General features: G+C 40.0%; 1 protein-coding gene across 1 annotated transcript; it reads right to left on the bottom strand.

The window, feature by feature from the left end:
• Positions 1–3,273: 3,273 nt before the first annotated feature.
• Positions 3,274–10,732, bottom strand: LOC104270824 (sulfotransferase 6B1-like). Its single transcript, XM_009865294.1, has 6 exons — positions 10,588–10,732; positions 9,600–9,784; positions 8,518–8,644; positions 6,044–6,138; positions 5,026–5,212; positions 3,274–3,392 (listed from the first exon to the last, which is right to left on the bottom strand). Exons 1-6 carry the CDS (start codon positions 10,730–10,732, stop codon positions 3,274–3,276), a joined length of 858 nt encoding a protein of 285 aa, XP_009863596.1.
• Between the last annotated feature and the right edge of the window lie 13,009 nt (positions 10,733–23,741).

The raw sequence follows: 23,741 nt of genomic DNA, 5'->3' as shown, positions 1-23,741 counted from the left end.
CCTGAAGCTATTCAGAGAGGATTTTTCACCAGTTATTGTTTTTCTTCAAGAAACTGCATCAAACATTGTATCAGAACTAATGTGACTTAAAGTCAGATTGCTAGGATGTTTGTCTGAGCCCTTTTTCTTCTCTGAGTGCTACTTTAGAAAATGAATCTATGATGTTTTTGGGAAAAGGTCCTTAAACCAAGGCCTGGAATTCATGTGTTCCTTTCACAAGAATTCTGGCCCTCCAAATGCTATTGCTCTTTTTTTCATCTGACCCAAAGGCCGGGTAAGCATAGGTAGGAAGCAATGCAGGCTGACTTCGACAAAGAGTGGGTAGAAGCCTTGTGTCACGTCTCAGATAGAACAGCATTAAATATTTATACTATCTAATTAAATCAATCTTGAGAAGAACCCTTACTCAGGAAGGTGGAATAGATTACCCGAATGGGAAAGCAGTACTGTAATCATTTACATGTAATTGAGATTAGACAGAGCTTTGTTTATTCCAAACCTAGTATTCTTCTGATCTAGGTACGCTTTGGACCATTATTTTTATATTTTGTAGGGCTACTATAGAAAAAAGAAAAACAGAGTGGGATGGGACATTTTTACAACATCTTACTATGGAAGCTCTGAAAATTTTTGAACATCTCTATGGCTAGGTTGACACTTCTTTGAAGAAATCAGCTTCAATCCCTCTGCTACAGTCACAGGAAGGAGAGGGGGAGTAGCAGCACTATGGGGAGAGCACAAGAAAAGGGGATGAAAGAAATGGTAGCTGTAGCAACTGCTGGGAGACCCTAGTGCCAGCAGCTACCATCACCTACCTCTGTCCTTGGGTAACAGTGCCCAGCCCAGCTTTCTGGACCTCTGATGCAGGCAAGTTTTTGCTACACTGTCCATAGATTCACGGGGCTAGTGCCTAGGATGGACCCATGACCCTGCAGTTGTACTATCAGAAGCTGGTTTCTTTCTCAGGCTATTACTAACTGAAAACCAGTTGCTGCACTCTACATCAAGTGTGACTGCATTGTGTAAAGCTTGAGTAAAGCTATTTTTAAAGCACTTGGTTAAAGCACCTTATGTTCTAATGCTATCCCTCCAGCCAATTTGGGACTGTCTACTTCAACTCCCTCACTGATCTTTGCCCTGTTTCTTCATGTGGAGTCCTTACCCTGTTCCTTCGCACACACTTTCCTGTTGTGAATATATGTATAAATACTGCTTATAGCAGTCTTCCTGACTCAGTTAGTACACTTGCTTGCAAACTTTGGTTTGCCCAAGGAACCTTTAGCTTTTTTCCATGCTCAAAGAGTAGAAAAAATAAGTCTTTAATTAAAATGTTCAAGCATCATCATTAACTGATCTCTTATCATTTATCAGTAGTAGTAGAATGACATCTGAAAGGAGGGCAACTGTGCTTCATGGCATTTTAGAGGAAGAGTGATTTTACTATCAGAAAAGCAAAGCAAAGCAAACAAACGTCTGGTTTCCAAATGGGTTATTTGCGTAAAACAGTGCTCAGGGCAGCATCTTCCCTTAAATTGTGTTGAATTGGTAAACGGCAAGGGAGTGGTGTTGAACAGGCTTTTCTCTCACTGATCACATAGTTTCATGTAACTTCAGCAGGTAACTTCACAGAAAAATCACAGCAAAATCACAGAATCACAGAACATTAGGGATTGGAAGAGACCTCGAAAGATCATCTAATCCAACCCTCCTGCCAGAGCAGGATCACCTACAGTAGGCCACACAGGAACGCGTCCAGACGAGTTTTGAATGTCTCCAGAGAAGGAGACCCCACAACCTTCCTGGGCAGCTTTTCCTCACATAAAAAAGTTTTTTCTAGTATTTTTATGGAACCTCCTATGCTCCAGCTTGTATCCATTGCTCCTTGTCCTGTCATTGGACATCACTGGAAAGAGCCTGGCTCCGTCCTCCTGACACTCACCCTTGACATATTTATAAACATTAATCAGTAGTTAAGTGTTGTCAGCTTGCACAAGCAAGGTATGGAAGGAAAGGGCTGTGTGGCAGGTGTGTTGCCAGAGAGAGTATTGGTGTTCCCTGTAAATAAGGCCATACCTCAGCTTTTCAGAAACCACACATCCAGAGGATGAGCATGTATTACAGATGTGCACCTTCAGAGCACACAAGAGTCAAAGCAGAGTAATTATGCTTGTGTGCAAGATTTAATTTTGATCAGCTCTTGCTATGGTTTATTCTGCCTGCTGATTCCTTGGAAATGTATGGTTGGGGAGAACTGGTTTGGGGAGAAGTCTCCTTAAAGCTAGCCTGCAAAACAAACTGGTGAGGACAGAAAACACATCACAGAATAAATCGGAAGAAAAAGCTTCCCTGGATTCTAGAAAAGTCCCTCAGATGTGAACAGACAGCTTATTATTGGAAAATCTGTCTTATCAGGGCAGGGTAAATAAATAAGTCATATTCAGATTAAACTGTGTCTGACCAGTGGTTTGTTTGTCACAGAGCAACTGTTGAGTTCTATTGCACAAGGACTGTGAAGTAAAGCGATTCTCATCAAAACACTGGAAACAAGCATCTTGCAGGAAGCAAGTCAAAAAATGCACATTTATAGTTCCCCAACATATGGTGCAGAAATTTACATGAATTTATGTCAGTTACATTTAAAACACAAACACTATGCAGTACCTAACCCAGAAATAAGTTACATCAAAGAACTACATGGGGTAAAGAAAAAAAGAAAGAAGAATGAAAAAGACATAAACAAACTTCACTTGAGATCTTCAAATGTACAGCTGCATTTTTCAACTTCAGTATCAATAAAAAAGTCTCATAAGATAGGTATTTTCCAAATCATGGTGGATCAGAGAGGGTGTGAGCCTGGGGTCAAATCTTTGGTCATTTTCTTCTGATGTGTTTTTAGATTTTTTTATATATTCAGATTCTTTCATGTTTGGCTTCTTATTGTGTTTTTTTTCTTAACATCTTAGGTAAAATTCCTAAATCAGATCTAAGAAGTCCATTTTTATCCCCGTAGAGCAAAAAATAAATAAATGATAAAGTGGATTTCATTGTAGAAAAATGGATCTTACACCTGACTCAATAAAACCATATGCATCTGCCTGCTGAAAACTGAGTTCAGCTCTGGCACTGTGTCAGAATTTTCCTGTCCTCAAAATCTGATGTTTACGATCCTTTCTGTTGGGAAGATTGTGAACTGAGTAGGAGCCCCCATTCAACATTTCCCGCCATTGCTCTTTCTCTGTGTTTTGATAACTGAGTATTGTTCTTCATATGGAGTCAAAATTCATAGGTGAGACTTTTTGCCATTTCGCTGAGTTTCATTTTCTCATTAAATATCTCCTCAAACCTTCGATTTTGTTTTGGAGTGAAATGGTTCTTCCAATCACCAACAGTACCTAAGAGGGCAGGGGAAAACAAAGAACAGTGACGTTAGCAACATATAGTGCAGAACATTATTTAAAAGCAACCCAGTTTTGTTAATGTTGCAGCTGGCACAAATTATTATTGTTAACTGTGGTCTCTGCAGTAGGTCATGATCATGAGTAACTGGGAAAAATTCATCTCATCCTAGTCAACATCTAAAACTCCTCAAATTCATGGTGACCCAAAAGCAGCTGTATCTTTCCATCGACTTAAGAGTATTCCTAAAAAAAGGACCCCAGAGTGACCTGATAGATGAATCCCACTCTCACATGTGCTCCTAGTCTCTAGACCTTTCTGTGGATGAGATGTCCCACCACTCAAGTGGGCAATTAACTGCTTGTGGGTGACCCTGCACACTCATATTCAGTCAAGTGTTTCAACTGTTACACAGCTTGAGCAAACAGAAAATTGGTTTTTAAACCGACATATTTTAATGGGACGATGTTTACAATTTCCTCTCAAGCATTATCTAACAACCCTGAATCCCAAAACTGCTGACTTGCTGACTTCTGGAGAGCAAGGACAAGAAAAGAGAGCCTAAAGGATAAGATAGATAGATAGATAGATAGATAGATAGATAGATAGATAGATAGATGGATAGAAATCCTGTGTAAACAGACTGAAATTGGCTAAAATCCCTATGATTTGCATGGGAACACCTTGGAAAAAAAATTTTTCAAATTTTTCAACATGGCTTTTTGAAAGTTCATTGGCTTAGAAAAGCGTATCAGAGGTTTTTGGCTGTTTTTTTTTTTACTGATAGATTGTATTTTTGCATTTGCTTTAACTCGCTGGTATAAACACTCTGGATTAGGGAAATGTACCATTTTCTTAATGTTTAAACTGTCAGCTTAAATTTTAAACTGTCAACTATTGTTCAAAAAATAATTAACTAAAAATAATCAAAAATTCATCTATACATGGTGGGGTTTATTTACTTATTATCCAAATATGAGGAAGCTTCTGGAATATCAGGAGCAAGAAAACAGCTCCTGAAGGTATTTTTAAGTCACATCTGGGCTAAGCCCTGTGGAAGACTTTACAAAAGATTCTAGCTCGGCCAAGGTTTGAAGGCAACCTATGAGGCCACCAGGTGATTGAGTCATCCATTCTTTTGTTGTCATTGTCAGCATATTCCATTTTAGGGAACATTTCAGTAAGATAAGAGGTGGTACAGAGGATAAAGGCTATGAGCAGTCTCCTTTGGAAGGAATGTGTCTCTCTTTTTCTCGTTCTGGTAAACTAAGTGACCTTCACAGATGATATCATAAGGAACATGTTGTAAAAGACTGAGATGGCCAACTTCTAGATTAAAAAAAAAGACAGATAAAGAATAATGCTTTGGGAACATTTCCTTTTGGCTCAAAAGCTCCCATGGAGTAATATTATTGAGACCACTGTTCAGACTCCTCCATGCTCCTCTGGCATTTGCAAGCAGAGAACTTAGAAAGAAGAGGATTTTTAAGATGACTTCAAATAGAAGGATTCTGTCATTGCTTCCCGGGGCTGACCCAAAGCATCACTACAGCCCAGGGAAGACCTGAGCTGTGGCCTCTGGTTGGATTCCCACTCCTTCTGCTGTGTTAGCCGAGCCTGGGAACTTACCTTTTCGGAAAATCAGCTTCCTGTTGGATGTCAGTGCACAAACAGTGTGACTGGGATCGCTATTTACATTTTCTGTGTCGCTTTTCATCTCTGAGAAAGAGGACTTCTTGCAGATGTCTTGGATATCATTTTCATCAACGTTCAAACCCAGGAACAGACTAATTTCCTTTACAATCTTAGGGAGATCCTACGGTATAAGAAAAGTAAAGTTTTTTTGTTTCTGAGCGGATTATCAGACTTTTAGTTGATATGAAAATGATCCTTTGTATTATGTATCGAATTTAGCACACATTTATTTACTTTCGAGCAAAGCTAGACATGTCATTAGACTTTGTAGATGACAGGTACAGTAAACCTGATTCCCCTCTCACCCATACTCACAGAAATGAGTAAATGCTATGTATGTGATATCAAGTACAGTTACATTGTGAATTTTACCTCTATTTCAGGCAAAATATCTATGTTCCATGTAGTGGACTTTTTGCCTTCCAAAACCTGAACAAAACTGTTTTAATGGAAACAGTAGAAAGTGTTTTCTATTCACTCAAAAGTTAATTCTCTGAAGGCTAAGGTATGCAGCATTTGAGTTTCCTGTGTAGTAATTTCATAAAAGCTTTTTTTCCTACTCCCCAGCCTCTAATTTTCATGAACCATGAGTAGTCCTGTTGTCCTAAATCACTTTTTGAAAATTTCGCCTGAAGTGTCAGGTATAGTAAGTTTATGTGGTGCCCTCAACAACATGTCATTGGTTGGTCTCCCCATAGGACCAAGAACAAGGAACTTAAAATCCCTCCTGTAGCATCTATGAAGTGCAACTCTCACCAGATTTGACATTTATACAACTTGTGCAGTCAGAATTAACTCCATAATATAAACCTCTATGCAAATATAAAATATGCCCAAAGGCATACATTCTTTTCCTTCTTTCTCCTTTTTCACTGTAATTTGCTCTTTGATATTTTAATGATGTTAATTTGAAAGTAATGCCTTCTGAACTAGGAGCAGAGAGCATATTTACCTTCTTCATGTCTTCGTAGAACAGAAACAGGATGTTTTTGTCATTTGCATGTTCTTCCCAACTTAGGAAATGATCAAACCAAGATCCACAGACGACTGAAAAGAAAACCCACGTAAAAGAGATTCATATAAACTTTATTCATAAATAACTCTGACTATATCTCAAACATTTAGGGGAATAATCCCTTCTTTATATGTACTCTGCATTCCTCTAAAATGGATTTTGTGAAGTGACTCAAACTTAGAGTCCAAAGAGGTTGCCATTCTTGTTGGAATTTGGTTTTGTATCAGAGATGAAGATACTGTTCTGAGATATGATTCTGTAGTGAAAACAGGCTCCAAATCTAAGGAATTGACAGTAATGAAGGAAAATGTACTGGCCTAACAAGATCTGAGTATCTCAGCCAATGTCCGCATATCTGTGGTCACAGCTAGAAATATGATCACTTCACTAGGAAATGAAATAAGGAGTCTGTTAACTGAAGCACACTGTTGTTAGCTCTATTTTGTCCCAGCAGAGGGGAAACTGTGCTATTTTTAAAAGTCAGAGAATTATGCAAATACATCATCCAGCCAACAACATGGATATGGTTTTATAGTTGACTCACAGTACTTGTTTTATGTGAATGCTCCTTTAGGTGAACCAGAGGAAGACAGATAAATTTCAGCTTTCTTTAAAAAAACAGAATTCTAACCCTCCTGGTTGAAAGACATTGCCGTCAACTGCATTGAAAGCTGAACTCAAAGGCTACTGTAGGACTATGAGGAGAGGCTTGGGCAGAGCAGTCACAGCAAACATTCTCCTGAACAGTGACTTTGCTTTATAACTGCTACCAGAGAAGTGTGATGTTGTAATGGGCATCATTTTGATTGCAGACCTTGAGATGTAATTCAGTATTTTGCTGAATGCATCAGTCTGTAACTGTCTCCTGCACACAAAGTCGTGTGTGCTCCACAATTTAATTGAAATTAAACCCTGCTCTCCTGATCAACCACACTGAGGATGTAGGCAAAGATAGCATAGAATAACTCAGCTGGCTTCAGAGGTACAGCGTACAGCCTTGGAGAGTCCAAGGACAGTGTCACAGTGTCCTCACCCTTGTTCTGGATTGAGACTAGCTCTGTAAGAGTACTACAGGATCTGAATCAAGCATCACAACCTTCATATGTTTCTATTAGGAGCAAAACCTAGAAACTGTCTCAGCATGACTTCTTACATAAATTTCTGTTGTAACCAGCGTAGTTATCTTTTTATGCCATGCATAAGCACACAGAAAACAGAAGGCAGCTATTAATTTACAAATAAATGGATGCTGCTTTTAAAATTTGATATAATCCTCTTTTCTTTTTTTCACTATTGCGTGTTCAGGGTTGATACTAAACAAGCCAAGATCCTGCAGCTCAATGAAGCACGTGCCTTGGGGCTGCTCTGAACTAGGAACACAAGATCCAAGCCAAAGTCCACACAAGCCGGTAGACTAATTGACTTTGGGAGGTTTGATGTAGGCCCATGACGACTTGCAATGGCACTTTTCTGTCAAAGTTTTCAAGTTGATCTGTCACTGTTGCTGTTATCGTTATGGTTGTATATCAGGAAGAGGAGTAATAAAACACTAAAAATGGGAGTGGATAACTGGAATATGGCCCTGTTGTCAGCTTCCATGCCATCACTGCTACTCATAAAAATCTCACTCTTGTCCTTGCTCTTTGGACCCCACTGCTAAGACAACACATCAGGCAGACTGTGTGCAGGAGGGTTTCAGGAAAAATCTATACTCCCTTTGAAGGGCCACCCAAGGCTGTCTTCAAGCCTGGGGAAGGCTTGAAAACACAGCTCTCAGTGCAGCCTGGGGATGGTCTTCCCACGTGCCCCGTTGCCTGCCCTTCAGCCTGGCAACAAGCCACCTAGAGCTGGCCAAGCATCTCCACAGTCCCTGTCCCACCTGCCTACTCGCAGGGAATGGGACCCGGCTGCGGTGAACCCAGCTGCCCTGGAGTCTGCTTGGGAGGAGGTGCCTGTGCATTCCTCCTCTATCACAGTTTAAACATGAATCCTTGGTGGAAGACAGTCTGCTGTTACCTTTCACAAGCCAAGACTGGAAGTGTTTTAACATGGGCAAATCTGCATCAGAATCAGCAAACTCTCAGGTGTTTCAGGGTGTTTGCAGAAAGAAATAAGATTGGTAACTTGTAATGTTTTTTAACAAATATGTCAAAGAACACCAAAGACTTGCAAAGAGCAATTGTGGTGAAATAATGCAGCTGCTTATCAGAATGTCAACTTGCAGGGCTGAAGACAGCATCCTATTATTTGCTGTTGTTTAGCTTGGCATTAGAACTTATCCTGAAAGAAAACCCCAACTAAAGCATAGCGAGTTGAATATGGAGCTTACACACAATTCACAATTCTTAAGTCTTTCTGCGCACAATAAGCTGGTGTAAACTGCAAGGAGAAAATGTAACATTTATTCTTACCTTCTCCTTTTAAGAACAAGTCAAAGAAGGAAGGCCAGGTGTCTATAGTGGGAAGGTTAGGGTTATCTCTGTAGTAATGAAACATGGAAACAGCAGTATCTTTTGGATTTCTGCTGATGTAGATCATCTGTTAATGAGGATGATATGGTTATCAATGATAACATTCTTCCTTTATTTTGTTTTACTCTGTGCTTAAGTGCATATTTTCAAAAGCATTTTGCAGCATCAAAGCCCTTTCCTTCTACATGTGACTGTGCCAATAAGATAGGAATGTAATTGTCCCTGCTTAAGCAGGAGACAGTAGTATTTCACAAGCAGTTCCACGTGGACAGAGGTGTGACTCCTGCAGCTGGGTAGTGTTTATGTTTTATGAAAGAGACTGTATTGATTTTAATTTATGAGTCAGTATACTATCTCATAAATCTAATGTATGAAACCATTTATTAATTAACTTTCACAGAACAGCTGCAAAGCATAAATTTTTGGGCTTTCATTCAAATTAGCCTTTCCCTAAAGGTCTGTGTCTGAGTAATACAGAAGCTTTGAACTTCTAACTTAAAAGCTGATTTTTTTTAAAGACCTTCCACAATAGCATGGGAGGAACCCAGAAATGTTCTGCCTCTCACAGTTCAATTTTTATGTGTTTCCCCAATATCTCCGTCATAGGATCTTCACAAAGCTTCAACAAGAGTGGCAGACCATCTTCACCCTCAGAACAACCTGCAGGTACTGAAGAAAACTACTTGCTAAGCAAGTGCTCCAGCCACTACTAAATGGGGCGTAAGAATAACTCCCATCCCTAATAATATATTTCTGATTGAAAGATCTTGATGCTGTATTTTCTATGGTGCCTGGTGTACAAACCACCCCATGGGAGCAGTGGGGCAGGAACAGAACCCAGTCCCTAGCCCAAGTCTCTGCTCATACTGCCTTTGACTGCTGGTCAGCTGTGTCTCCAAAATTCACAGCAAAACACTTCTGGAAACTGTAAACCATTTGAAAATTACGAAGCAACAACAAGACAAAATAGAGTCCTGACAGACTTTTAGCATATCTTACTTCTTTTGTATATTTTGCCTTACCTTGCATTTTTTATTCTTGAAATTTGGAGGTAACATGTTGTAGTCTAAGTGCGTTGGGATGATTCTCTTTGATGAGACTTTATTCAGTTCCTCCAGTCTGGATACGTCTCCGTATTCAATGGGAGATGTTAGTGTAATTTGAGCGTTGTAAAGCTTTGTTATAACTCCTGCAAGCCAGTGAGTACCTGCAAAAAAAAAGTCATTTTAAGTTAAAAAAAAAAAAAAGGAAAAAAAGGAAGATTAATTACAGAGAAAATACGTGGAACATGCTTTATGCATACCAAAACAGCCTGCTAGTGCACAAGTGATACTTCCAGTCCCTCAGATTCAAGAAACTTTACGTAACAATAATCCTGTTGGCTCCAAATGTATAAATACTGGAAAAATTGAGGCTGTAGCTGAAGTACAAAATAACTTTGTCAGAAGTGTTAATATTGGGACTAAAAAATCTCATGAGACAAACAGCTGAGAGGTGCTTGTGTTATCTTTATCATTAATTTTACAATAACTTGTGGGGTTTTTCCTTATAGTAACTTGAATCTGTATATTTGGAAAGTACAGATTGAGCATCTTCTTCATTGTATGCCACTGTGTGCAAGTGAGGTGGGGCAAGAGGGAATAAAAATTGGATTCATCTACAGCCAAGAACCATACAAATAACTTAGTATAACTCTTGACTTGCTCATAACTGAATATAGAAAGTCCTCAGGAAAATCCTGCAAGTACAGATTTTGCCTACAAGAAATAAATATTTATTTGCTTTCCAGTATGAAAACACCTGAGAATATTTTCAATTAAAGAATCAAAATATAGATAAATGACCATATTTTTTTTGTAGTTCGGACACTTACTGGCAGAATATTGTATTCACATCCTAAAACATCCTTCCCTGTTTCTTGTGCGCAGACATTTGCCAAGTAGTTTAAGAAGAGAACATGAAACAAACAATTGAGACTTCTTGTAATTAATATTTACAAGTAGAACTTACCAGATTTGGGATAGGAAACCAAAAGGACATCATCTTCTCTGGCATCAAAAGTATCCAAGGATTTTAAAAGTTCGGGAGAAGACTGGATGGTGAAGGGAATCCCCTTAAACTTGTGAATGAGTTCTGCCTCACTGAGGTTGGACATGTTTACTTAAATCCTGGATTCCTGCAAATCAGATAACGGTGAAATGCTAAGAGGATTTAAGAGTCACTTCTAAGTCAGATGGTCTGAAGTAACAAATTGAGACCAAACATTACAAACTTCAGGCTTATATACTTTGTTACGCACCATGGCGTCCTATCAGATATTGACGTTTCCAGGTAGTTGATAAAGGTAAACGAAATATTAGAGAAAACTTAATAAATAACTGAAATACTGAGTCATGAAAAATGTACGTCGTTTGTCATTTATTACCTCTCCAGATAAAGTAATGAGGTGATAGTAAAAACGTACTAATTGTGGAAAATAACAATAATGAACATTACATACTGCCTTAAAGTATGCCTAATATGATAATTCTATAAGATGTACTTTGCAGGAAGCTGTTTTGGCTTCCAAGAAAAAGAGCCACACCTTAAAATATTTTTTATGAATACAAACCCAAAGTCTTTCTTTATGTAAATGAAATATTTTTGGTTTTGTTTTACCAAGTTGGACTCGATGATCTCAAAGGTCTTTTCCAACCTCAGAGATTGTATGAATCTCTGACAAACATGCAACAGCCTGAATTTTCAAAAGTGCAAATCTGTTCCAAATGTTGGATTTTTGTGATGTTAAGAAACTATTTCTTTTAACATTTCATAATTTCAGCCTGAGGCATCTTAAAAACAGAAGCATTTACAGATGCAACAATTTTTTTAAGCTGTCGCATGTCTCTATAAGAAGAGTACAGACAACAAAAATCACAAATTTAAAAAAGATATTTAGTATTGGCTTGAATCCTGCATATTTCATGACTAGAACTGGTTGAAGATTTTTAAATCTCTCCACAGAACATGTGGATTCACCAAAATAAAAGTCACTTGCAGGAAAGGGGCAGTTTTCAGTTAATTAGCTGGTTTGAAATGTATTTTTTGAAACATTCTGAATCTGTGAAAATCATTATTAATGTTTTTCAAACTGAAAGCTCCACTTTTGTTTCAAGTGACCTTAAGAAATGTTCAGGCATCAGAGTGAAATAACTAGATCAGCTTTGAATCAAAGCATTTTGGAATGCTTCATGTTTTCAATTTTCTTTTTGATGGCCACAAATTAATTTACTCAATTTTATATTCTTTTTCTCAAGCATCCAGTGGCTTCAATATTCCTGTTGAAAACCTCCTACAATATATCCAGTTGAGGCCCCTCAGTGTCTTCAACTCAAGAACCTGCATGCAAACCTTGTTTTAAAATAAAGCACTACTTTAGGAGTTTTTCAAGTTTACCAAGGTCCCAGTTTTGTTTTATTATTTGCAGTAATGTGGGTTTGGTTATGACAGCTAACTGCCAAATGGTCCTTCCATGACCCATGGCAAGAAGTTAATGATTAGAAATGCCCTTCCAGGGAACACCTGAGCAGTCAAGATTACTCGCAAGGAGTAAGGACAATTACCAGCTTCTGCACTTACTTCATTCTAATACAATCTTCAGAAAATCCAGTATAATAAGATAGACTTCTTCCCCCCCTTTCTTTTCTTTGCAGTATTGCCAGCCCACCAGTCAAAGAGAAGTGAATTCAGCAAGCCTACATCTTCTCACCTGTGTTGCCTGTAAAGCTGCCCTTCAACAGCTACTGCCTGCAAAATGTGCCTTGTGCCATCAGTAAACTCCAAATTCCAGTTATGCAGGACCAGGTAGGGGTGAAAATCATGGAATATATGCTCTGAAAGAGATGTTCTCTATCACTAGGAAGGAGAGGAGTTGGAGGAGTCTTTCCAGGAGGCAATTGAGTCAGCAAGGGTACAAGAAACACGTGGATACTGTGTAGGAGTTGTGGGCTCTCTCAGTAGTGAGGACCTCAACATTTTTCTCTTGCTCTCAGTATAAACACCTGAGTCATTACTTCACATTTTAGGGCCTCAACCCTTAAAAAAAATAACCTCTGTGAATAGATGCCACTTTGGTTACTTCAGGTATACAAAGTATGTTTGGAAGCCTAATGACTCATGTTTCCATCCTATTCTGAACATTTCTATTGATCTGAATACAGAGATTTCTAAATTTTATTTTGCAGTCATTCCAGCTAATAAAATTCTATTACCCTGACATAGCAAAAAACCAAAGCCTATTGCAAAATGTGTTACGTATTTACTATGCCTTTTCCCTGCCATTTCTTCCTCCATTCCTATTACGTTCTGAGTCAGCACATTTGCCTAATCTAATCACTTGGACCTCAATTAATCAGTCACTAATGGCCAAGGTGTAAAACAGAAGTAATACAGTAGCAAAGAAAATTCTGGTTCTCTTGTCTCAATTGCTTTTTATACAAGCTTGTCTTTTCAGCGTGTATAACATTACTCCAGGAGACTCAAACTGAAATTGGTCCTCCTCAGATGCTGCCTGTACTTGGAAAATAGGGCCCACTCTTGCAATAACTTAAGGAAAAAGAGAGTACTCAGCACCTTGCAGGAAAAAATCCCACCCTTATTAAGTTGTGAGAGAAACTAACTACATGAGCGTAAAGAGTACATTATCATAAGTTACATTCTATGAAGAGAGTTTAAAGAAAGTCATGCCAAAACCTTCATTCAACTTTAATTTTTTCCTTTATTGGTATTAAAACTCAGAGTGTCAACTACAGCTGATGGATTTTGAATGGGATGAACACAAGCATGGCAAGCTAATACCAAAAGAGTTCTGTATCTACTGCCTAGATCTACCACAGGTCTGAGGAGCTTCCTCCAAACATCAGGTTTCCCTTGTCCCGGTCCCTGGCCCTGCTATTGGTGCAGATGGAGTGCACATTTTACCAGCAGGATTCACAGATACTCGCTATCAAGAAAGCAATGTTAAATTTGGAGTTTGAGATCTCTGGTTTGAGAAAAATGCAGCTTGGTAGCTGGACACTGCTCTCCTGGGCTGCTTCAGTCCAGCTCCTTCTGCCTCTGTATCCAACTCACCAAGTGAGTGACTTTAATGACTATACCAATGGAGTTGCTTTAAATTATTCAAAAAATTTGACAGTTTTGTACCTGCCCTGCCACCTCCACTTCAAGCTCACCATTCTCTTCTCTGCTTAATAAAAGACAGTACCATGTGCATCTCCTTCAACTGAAGATTTCTCAGCTGAGGCCAATCACAATACTGTTGCCCTCCAAACACATCTCAGGCAGAATGTACTAAAAGAAACAGTGATGTTGTGGAAAATATGCAGATGAAGTCATATATGTTGGTTACATGAGTCAGAATTTGGAAGTACGTCCACAGGCTTCTCAATATTTTTGGCTAGCACTATCAAGCATCAGTTTTATAATTTTTTTAAATGCCCTAAGCTGTGAAATATTTCAATTCTGTCATACTGACTAATGAATAGAGACATAAAACTGACACCACTGGTCATAACGTTTTGTTCTCCACCAGATGCATTGGTCACCTGAAATTAGTAGAAGTTATGTCCATAAGGATTATCCCTGTGCATCTATGTAAAATTTGTACACAGACTCTACAACAGTGATGAAGGAGTGACATATAAGCCTATTTCAGTGCAGAATATCAAACAGAGGTGCTGTTACAAAGTGTGCAAAATGGATCTCCAACAGAGTTTCAGCCTAGAAAGCCGCTGTTATGGGTAAGCTGTGTGGTCCTTTCCACAGCTCCAACTTCTCTCCACAATGATCCACAGACATTTCTGTAGTGATCACTCTATCCAGCCTTTGCTCTCCTGTATTGCAGAATGACATCTCTACTTATTTTAATGCTATAGCTTAAGTATCTCTTCTAAGTTTGTGGTCAATTATTATGTAATAGAGACAGCCTGCAAAATGTTAAATATTAAATACAGCATGAGTGCTGAGACTGAGTGGGAAATTAGGGCACCTCGGTGCTCAGATGTCAACAGTTTAGGAACCTAATCCTGGGCTTCTATGGGCTTCTAAAAAAATCCCAGTTGTAAGGTGAATGTAGGGCTGCCAATACACCAAGACTCATCTGAGCTGTAATAACTGTCCCTTGTTGCAATGTGAACTGGTTGCACCTGTTAGGTGGTGTCACTTAGCCTAAACTGCTTCACTGAGATGGGCACTGCATCGCTTTACACTTCCAACAGCAGTCCTCTACTTGGTAGCCTTTCTTGCAGTGCCTGGACTCTTATAGAGAAGCCTTCCTTCTTTGTCCCATAGTTCAACAAGTACTGCAGCTTAACAACTCTGATTTCAGAAGTCTCTGATTTCATAGGCACTGTTATCTGTAGTAGCTATGTCAGCATTTAGGAATTAGTAAGTTCCTGTGATGGTAATCCTCCACGTGTGCAGCCATTCTTCATTTATGACATGTCAGGTTATAAAATTCCTTTTGTGCCAGATTCACAACTGGTACAGCTAATGATAACAGTCCCTACCACTGTCAGCAGAGCTGTGTCCTTCAGAGATCTGGCAGGCAAATGCCAAGGCTGTGAGGTTACCTCTGCTGCCCCAGGTCCTGCCCTGCAGTGGCACATGATGGTACCTTCAAGGCATGAACACATATGTAAAGAAGACATGAGTGGGGGTGGCAGGGGGGGGGAAGAAAAGTAAATGAGGATTTGAACCTTCATTGCAGTAAAAGGATAATGCTGTGTACCGTGAGGTTGGTGAGACACTGGCACAGGTTGCCCAGAGAGGTGGTGGAAGCCCCATCTCTGGAAGTTTTTAAGGCCAGGCTGGATGGGGCTCTGGGCAACCTGGTCTAGTGGGGGATGACCCTGCCTGTGGCAGGGGAATTGGAACTAGATGATCTTTCAGATTCCTTCCAACTCTGATAATTCCAACCCTGACAATACATGTAGGAGGGCTCAGATGAGTGAGCACTCTTCCTAGCATGTGCTTGTTTGTTGGGGCGTGGATATTCCCAGGTCCCCAAGGTGAGAGGAGAGGCCTTGGAGGCCTGGTATATTTTCTGCTTGTTTTTGTTGTCATATCTAATGTGGAGGCTTATGGGATAGGATTAAAGGACAGAAACTAATGAGTCACTCTGTTATTGCTAGTTCACCATAGCACTTCAAGAGGTGAGAGTGGCATGGAACAGTTCCAGCTTTGTTTTGATTTATTAGCATAACTGCTTAGAAATTGTCTGATGTTTCGAACCGCACATACAGTAGTAGTTTATAGCATTCTATAGGGAGTCAGATAAACTCCAGCAATGAAAGTGTTTTGAGAATTATGTCCTTCAGAAATCTACACCCTGTGGAGCATCACTCCATGCAGAAAAATCAGAGCAAGGAAATCTGGTGGTGAATGCCACGCTGTCAGTTTGCACACTGCCTTTAAATCCAGTATCTGTGGAAAACAGCAGTTCAGCTAATCACAACTGCCCCGGGAAGGCTTGTGTGCCACAGCCAGTGGAAGTGTACCAAGGGGAAGAAGAACACTTGTGTTCACGTGCACAGTCAGACAGTGCCGCAGGGCACAGCAGCATGCAGGTTGTTGCACCCTGTGCCAAGTCCCTGGTGGGTCCAACCGAAATGAGTGAGGTGATCCCATGGTAAGAGACAAGGCAGTTTGCCTTTGAAGGAATTGTCTGGAAACCTGAGGCTCATGAAAATACCAGAGGGGAGCCAAACTTTGCAACCAGGGAATGGAAATCTCTAGGTCTGTGAGATGCACATAGAGCTTACATAGAACCTCGTACAGGACAGCTGGTAGCCCAGTTGGGCCATGTCTCATTTGCCCATGCCCTTGTGACAGCCAAGGTGTTGCAGCATAAGTCTGGAAGTCGGGAGCATTGTACCTCTGGTTTTACTACTCCTCCAGCCAGCCTGCTACAACAAATCAGCAAGCACCTCTCTTCTCCCAGGAGGAAGTCAAGCAGCGATCAACAGGTGCTGACCTCTCCCTGACCCAAGGAGGCCAACCCACAGACTCTGGGTCTGCATGCTATCAGTTAGGTGGTACCACTCAAGACATGGACATGGACACCTGATAGTGGCTCAGCTGCAGGATCTGTATCAGCAGTACAGATCTCACTTTGCAGCCTGAGTCCTATCTGCAGTGGAAAGGTCAGAGGAAATACCTGGTTCTTAATAAGAGGCACCTCCACGGACAGTGTCCGAGAGAAGTCTGTGATAAACACAATCGTGTCACGTCAGGTTATCAAGGACTTGTTATCTATGACTATGACATAGTGGAGGGGTGAGGTTGTCTCCTCATGCCCAGGAGAGATTTGGTCAGCAGCACCCACCACCTCGAATTACAAACAGGTTCTTCAGCCCCATCCACATCTGCAAACTCCTCCCTGTAGCAGAGAGCTGAGCCTCACAGCCGCCCTGTTGGGATGACGCCCTTCACCCTGCCTTCCTATGCAGCAGGGCTGCACTGCCTTGGTCCTAGCTTATTTTAATGTCCTTTAAGTTCTCTCAGTCACAAGTTATTAGGCAAGAGCTGTAAATCAGGTGGTAGAGAGGAAAAACAGCATCATGAAGAAAGTGAACTTCTTCCCAGCCAGAGCCAGTAAAGCCCAATCATCCCCAGGACTGCTACTCACTCCGGGACAGACAAATGGATCCCAAAATCCAAGCAGAAGTTACCCGGCTGCTGTTTATAACAGCTTTCTGTCATTTGTAATAGGAACAGGAATCAAAACACATCCTAGATCCAGACTGGATAAGTGAAACACATGTTTAATAGTGATTCTCTGCTTTCATGTCCTGCAGTAGCTGGGTAATATGTAGTAAATTATTGTGTTTATTGTCTCTAATGTTTTTTTTTAATATGTTCATGTGCTGTATGGACTATTTAAGTATAGGCATTTCTCTGTACAGAGTCTCTGCTACATGCTTGTCTTCCCTTGCAGAGTCAGAGTATGGTTCAGAAGAAGGTAAGAATAGATCAGGCATTGTCTGCCACACAGTGTTTTAGTATTGGATGGAATGAAAAAACCCACCTTTTGTAGATCCAAAGGAAGCTTTCAGAACAGATGTTTCACAGCTGCCCAGACCTTTTGCTGACATGGAGAACAACTTGTAACTCTTCTCTCCCATCATGTGAGATAATAATTCTGTTTTACAGACTTGAAGGTACAAATAACTCCGCAGATTCTGTAGTCTAACCACAAGTCTAACACACCACACAGTTTCATCTAGTTGCAACTGGTCAGATCTCAACAGCCTGTTGCACACAGGTGTATTTTCCATGTAGTCTTTTTTGAAGTCTTCATTCAAAACAACAGAGAAGTAATTTCTACCATTCCTTTCCCAGTAGATAATCAGTCACTTTTATACTTGTGTGTTACTGCTAACTTAGAAAAGGAATTTTTCCAAATGTATATAACCATAGAATCACTCTAAATTATTTCTTCTACCACCTTTCTGGGAGATGCTGAATTGTAAATTGTTTAAAAAGCTTCGCCTACCTGAATTTTCCATACACACCATCATCCTAAGGGGAATTATTACAACCAAGACTTGCAACAGAGAGAGCAGAAGATTGAAGGAGTTCCAGTTTCTGTGGGATTTTATTTCCATCATTAACACTTACACAAAGCAGGGACAAAGTGGGGAATATCCACGCATACAGGCAGCAGAATGCTGTGGGGAGTGAAGTGCCAGTTGCTCAGGTCCACAGGCTAAATCCCTGTCCCACGTGTGATCAGGATCCTGCTAGACCAGTACAGTGCATGAACTGGGACTTGCAGCACTCTGCCTGTGCTCCTGAGTGCATGCTGCCTGTGTTAAGACTACCCAACCTTCATGAAACTGGAAAGCAGGCTGAATTGACATGATCATAGCTGTAATCTGCAGGTTTAACAGCAATTGCTCTCTATCAGATGTGCAGAATTGGGTAGAGACATTGTTTGGATCAAATTAATTAACCGCTTTCATCTAATTATTAGATTCTACTTCCAGTTATTAATCTCCTTTTAAAGAATATTTACATACATATAAACACCAACCGCAGTAGCTCTTTTGTGCATTCACGTTAACGCAATTTTTTCCCCTCAAAAGAAAAATCATTTATATATTAACTTCTTCACTTCTGCTTGCAGGGTATGGAGTCTCTCCTCTTTATGTCAGAAGTCTACACATGTCCTTCCTCAAGAGTCACACAGATCTGCTCTTCGTATCACCAGGACAATCCAAACAAGCTCTCGAAGACAGGCTAGTACTGTCACATAGCTGAAGATACAAGGCTTACTTTCTTGCCAGCTGTTTTGCAGTAAGAAAGAGCATAGCCAGCATGCTATGAAAGTGAATATTCCCCTCTGTGGAGCACTTCTGAAGCTGTATCTGGAATGCTGCATCCAGTTTTGGATCCCCTGGGACAAGAGAGATGTTGGCAAACTGTGTAAGTCCAGCAGAGGACCACCAGGCTGGCCAGGGCTGGAGAAGATGATGTACAAGGAGAAGCTGGGAGATCTGGGTCTGCTCAGCCCGGAGGTCATGGAGAGTCTTTAATGTTGTCCTGCATGACCTACTGTAAGTGATCCTGCTCTGGCAGGGGGACTAAACTAGATGATCTTTTGAGGTCCCTTCTGACCCCTGACATTCTGTGATTCTGTGATTCTGTCTGCAACTACCTAGTGGGTGCTGTAAAGAAGGTGGAGCCAAATTCTTCTCAAGAAGTGCACAGGAACAGGATGTCTGGCAACAAACACAAGGTGCAACAATGGATATTCCAGTTAGATGTTAAGAAAACTTTTCTCTATGAGAGTGGCTGAACATTGGAATAGGTTTCCCAGATAGGCTGTGAAATCACCATCCTCAAAATGATTCAACACTGGAGTGGACAAAGCCCTGAGCAAACAAATCTAATTTGGCACTTTGTTCTGAGCAGGAGTGGAATGAGATACTCTCCAGTTTCCTTCCTACCTGGATTGTTCTGCGGTGCTGTATTTCAGAATTGAGTGGTAGGACCACTGTTGAAAAACCATCCTCATTTGTGTCAATACAAAGCAGGTATTTTCTTCTGATGAATATTGCCTTGATTTATATAGTGCTCTGAGGATAACAAGATAATGTAAATGTAAAACTTCACTAAAATAAATGGAGTTAAGATATTGATGGGATAACTGTCAGTGGAAGATCATATCTTTCTGAGTTGGATCTTAAATGTGTAATTTCCACCTACATAAGCAACAAAAGAATAGCCATACCAGATCCAACTGATGTTCTACCTAGTTCAGTTTTTGTTGTCACTAGCAACTACTTTTTTTTCTGGAATTTATTAGAGTACTAAAAAATCCCAGAAGTTAACTGATGCAGAGTGGTAGTGTGTTCCTCATCACCACTAATGAATTATAATTTTCAGCCCTAAAACTGTTAGGTAAGGCCTTCAAGATCAAAACTTCTAGAATATAATTGAGGAATCATATATTATATGTAACCACATCACAAACACTATGATTTAACTTAGCTGAAACAGTTACTCTTGTCTTACATGATAGAAAAAAATCAGATTCCAGTCCAAAGGCTAAAAGCCTTTAAAGACAACTGGAACAACATCTACAAGCCTCCTCTGGAGACATTCAAAACTCAGCTGGATGCATTCCTGTGTGACCTACTGTAGGTGATCCTGCTCTGGCAGGGGGTTGGACTAGATGATCTTTCGAGGTCCCTTCCAACCCCGAACATTCTGTGATTCTGTGATTCTGTGATACTCTGTGACTCTGTGATCAATTTTTAAATTTTTGGATCCACATTAAGACCTCCTAGAGGTAATCCAAGTCCCTGAGCTTAATGTTTTGCATTGGCTGTCTTTTTGTTTTCAGAGTTATCTTACTGTAAGATACAGTAAAGTCTGATTAAGATGTAACGTGATTGATCTATTAGTTCTTATTTTTTTATTTTATTTGTTGACAGGTTCCACACTGCTTCAGGACTAACCAGTTTCAGTAACTCCCATTCACAACAGCAGCATCTTTATTAACTGACTGAGTGCATAATTTCTTCAGATGCACCTTAATCAGCAAACTTATTCAAAAATCTCTCATGCTGTCAGCTTGGTAATAACTTCATAAGATATTTTATTTTTCTCTGAAGGAAAGCATGTGCTTCTAAAGAGCAACAGGTTAAATGCAAAATTGTGCAAATTAGTGCCAACATTAGAGATCTAGAATTCCAGATGCTTCTCACAAAATTGCCCTCAATTTCCTGCTTTTTCAGATCATTATTCCTTATGTGTGCACCATCCTGTTATTATTATATGAAAAGAAGAAAATATAGCTGGCTGAGGGATAAAAAGAAAAGTTAATGGAAGAGAAAGAACATGTGGTATATTTCTGCACATTAAATTGCAGTCAAATTCCTAAGATGAACTTTAAAATAAAACAAAATAACATACAGATATCAAATATATATATATATATAAATATAGACTCGTATTTCTTCAAGGTTTGAGGTATATCCAGCATTTTGCCTCAAATCTACATATTTAATTAAAAAATGTTTCTTCCTTTCTTGCATGAATGTAACCCTAGGCTCAGTACTGTGTTTTGTATTCAGAAAAGAGGGAATTACATTGAGTTCAGTGGAAGCAGTTATGTTTACACATGGATGGTGGAATCTATATTTTTTCATTACTAGGTCTGAGTCATAGGAGAAGAGATTTTTCTGGGGATAGAAATAAAAATATTAAATGTTGCCAGCTACAAGAATGTCACTTTTCAACAGTTCTTGATTGCTGAATAAAAAATGAGTTATGTGCACAAGTTCTTTAAATGTGTATGCAGAAGTCACACACATATATGAAAGATATGACTTTAGAAGGTGGAAATGAATATATGAATATATAAAACTAATATATGTAAATGTAATCTGGATTTTCTTTTATTCTTAAAATCAGAGAGATCTCCAAATGAATATTTATGATTTGTGCAAATATCTCGCACAGTTATTAAGTCTATTTCTTTTCTTTAATCTCGTAAAGTGATTTATCCTGCTGACAGTGAAAGATTTAGCATTATAGGTCTGCCCTCATTATCAGGCAGTACAATAAGCAGTGACTACATCACTCTCGTTTGATGAAGATATATTAAAATCTTCAAGCTGTTTCTCAATTACTTTTGTTGCTCTTTTGATGAAATGTGAAAAAGAAACGCAGCAGAAAAGTGATGCAACCAGCCAGTATCATGAACGTTAATGGAGAATTAATGCTTATTAAATTTTGAGACTTAAATCTAGAGGTGAACTTTTTGTGCTGGGAATTGTGCCACTGTTTGCTTTTAAATGAGTAGATAACCTATAGATTGATTTGAATCAATTTCTAAATAACCACTAAATTAGATTTATGGTATGTATTTATTTATTTTTTAGTGAACAGAGGCCAGTTCTACCATAAAGGCATATGCTTACTGGCCAGCAACAAGTAACATAATAGATATTCTGTCTTTTATAGATGTTTAAATTAAGGTATGCCAAACACTACGGTTTGAATGCAGTTCCTGATCTCTCGATTTTGCACCATGGAATGTGAAGATTCTGGGTTTTAATATAAATACTGAATAATATTAAGACCAAATCTAGCCAGTCTAAAATTCATAAATGTATTTACCTTCTGAGATTGAGCAAATGAAGCTCTCCCTCCGGTCTGAAGGTTCTTCTTTAGCTGTCTGACAAGATTTATTATGACTCCCTGATGCTGGTATCTCTCTTATTAGTACATCTGTAGACTTGAGCTTTGCATTTCAGTCTCTGTCTTAGGTGTGGAGCAATGCAAGGAAGAGCAAACCAGCTTGCCTCAAGCTGCAGGGCACATGTTGGGATGGGGGAATCGCAGGGTCTCTTCCCTCAAGCCTTGTTCTCTCTCAGGGCAAGAGGAGGATGGATCTGTGCAAATGGACCTGAGCTCTGCTGTGAAAGTGATTCTGAATCAGGTCTGCCCTGCACTGGTGCAGGTTACAGCCATGACAGGCAGAGCTCAGGTATATATCTATATGGATAACAGCCCTGGTCAGCATTCCCAGACCTTGACAGGCATATCAGCAGGGAGCCAGGTAGCTAACCAGCTGAAGCTGGCACTTCTCTCTTCTTTTACAGTAATTTCCCCTCAGCATGCACTTTTCCTCTACCTTCCCTTCCAGCACTTCTTCCTCTACTCCCTTACTGTTACGAACTCTTAGCACTACTAGTACAAACATTAGAAAAATAGCTGCTCTTTGCTGACTGAAACTTCTTGCCTCTGTGCAGGCACATCGCAGGCAGCAGCTCACTAAAGGACATCAGATCAGGCCCTTGATAGCTGCTACATCTCCCCTTCTGCTGACTGCCGCTCTCTCTCTTCACTCAACGCCTGTGAAAGATAAAAGACCTCATACTTTTTCTCATGTGAGGGAGGTAGTGAAAGGTGCAAGACCTAGAGACATACAAGATAGTTATAACTCGTATGGAGGCTAAGTCCCCCAGCCTATTTACCTATGAGCAGGTTTGGAGTAGGTGAAGGCACAACGCAGCCTGCAGGCTGATTCCCTGCACAACAAGCTGTGGGCTCCTCTAGGTACCAGCACGTGTGCTCTGGGCTACGAAAGTGGGTCTGCTCCCTTTCTATCCAGGTGACCTCCAGTTTTCCGACTGGCAGAGGAAGGAAGAAGAATGGTTTAGACATGCTCCTACCTTGAAGAGATACTTCTAGTCACATTCTCACACCTGGGACCCTTCCCACCAGTTCATGCAGGATCTCCCTTTAAGATCCACCAGTATCTTTCCCCTCACTCTCATGCCCACATCGACCTCAGCCATACTTCTGCTACTCTCTACTAGTTAGCTGCAGTCCTCATAATCTCCAGCTACCTTTCTCCTGAACCCTTTGCCAATAAAAGTTCACTGGTGAAATTTCCGGTCTTTAAAATGTACTTAAACTTTTGTGTAGCTGAAGGCACCTGGCAGCATTTCTTACCCTCGCAAACAATACTGACAGAGGCAGCTCGTGGCTTACTTTTTTCTTTATCACACTCAGGTTAGTGTTGTCCAAGCGCAGTTCAGATTTGATAACACAATGTAACCTTCTGGACTTTTCAAATTACGTAGAAAAGAGCCCTCTCAAAACTGTCT

Source organism: Apaloderma vittatum, unplaced genomic scaffold (assembly GCF_000703405.1).
Source record: "Apaloderma vittatum isolate BGI_N311 unplaced genomic scaffold, ASM70340v1 scaffold5992, whole genome shotgun sequence".
Taxonomy (NCBI): Eukaryota; Metazoa; Chordata; class Aves; order Trogoniformes; family Trogonidae; genus Apaloderma; species Apaloderma vittatum.
This window is presented reverse-complemented; position numbering and strand designations above follow the sequence as displayed.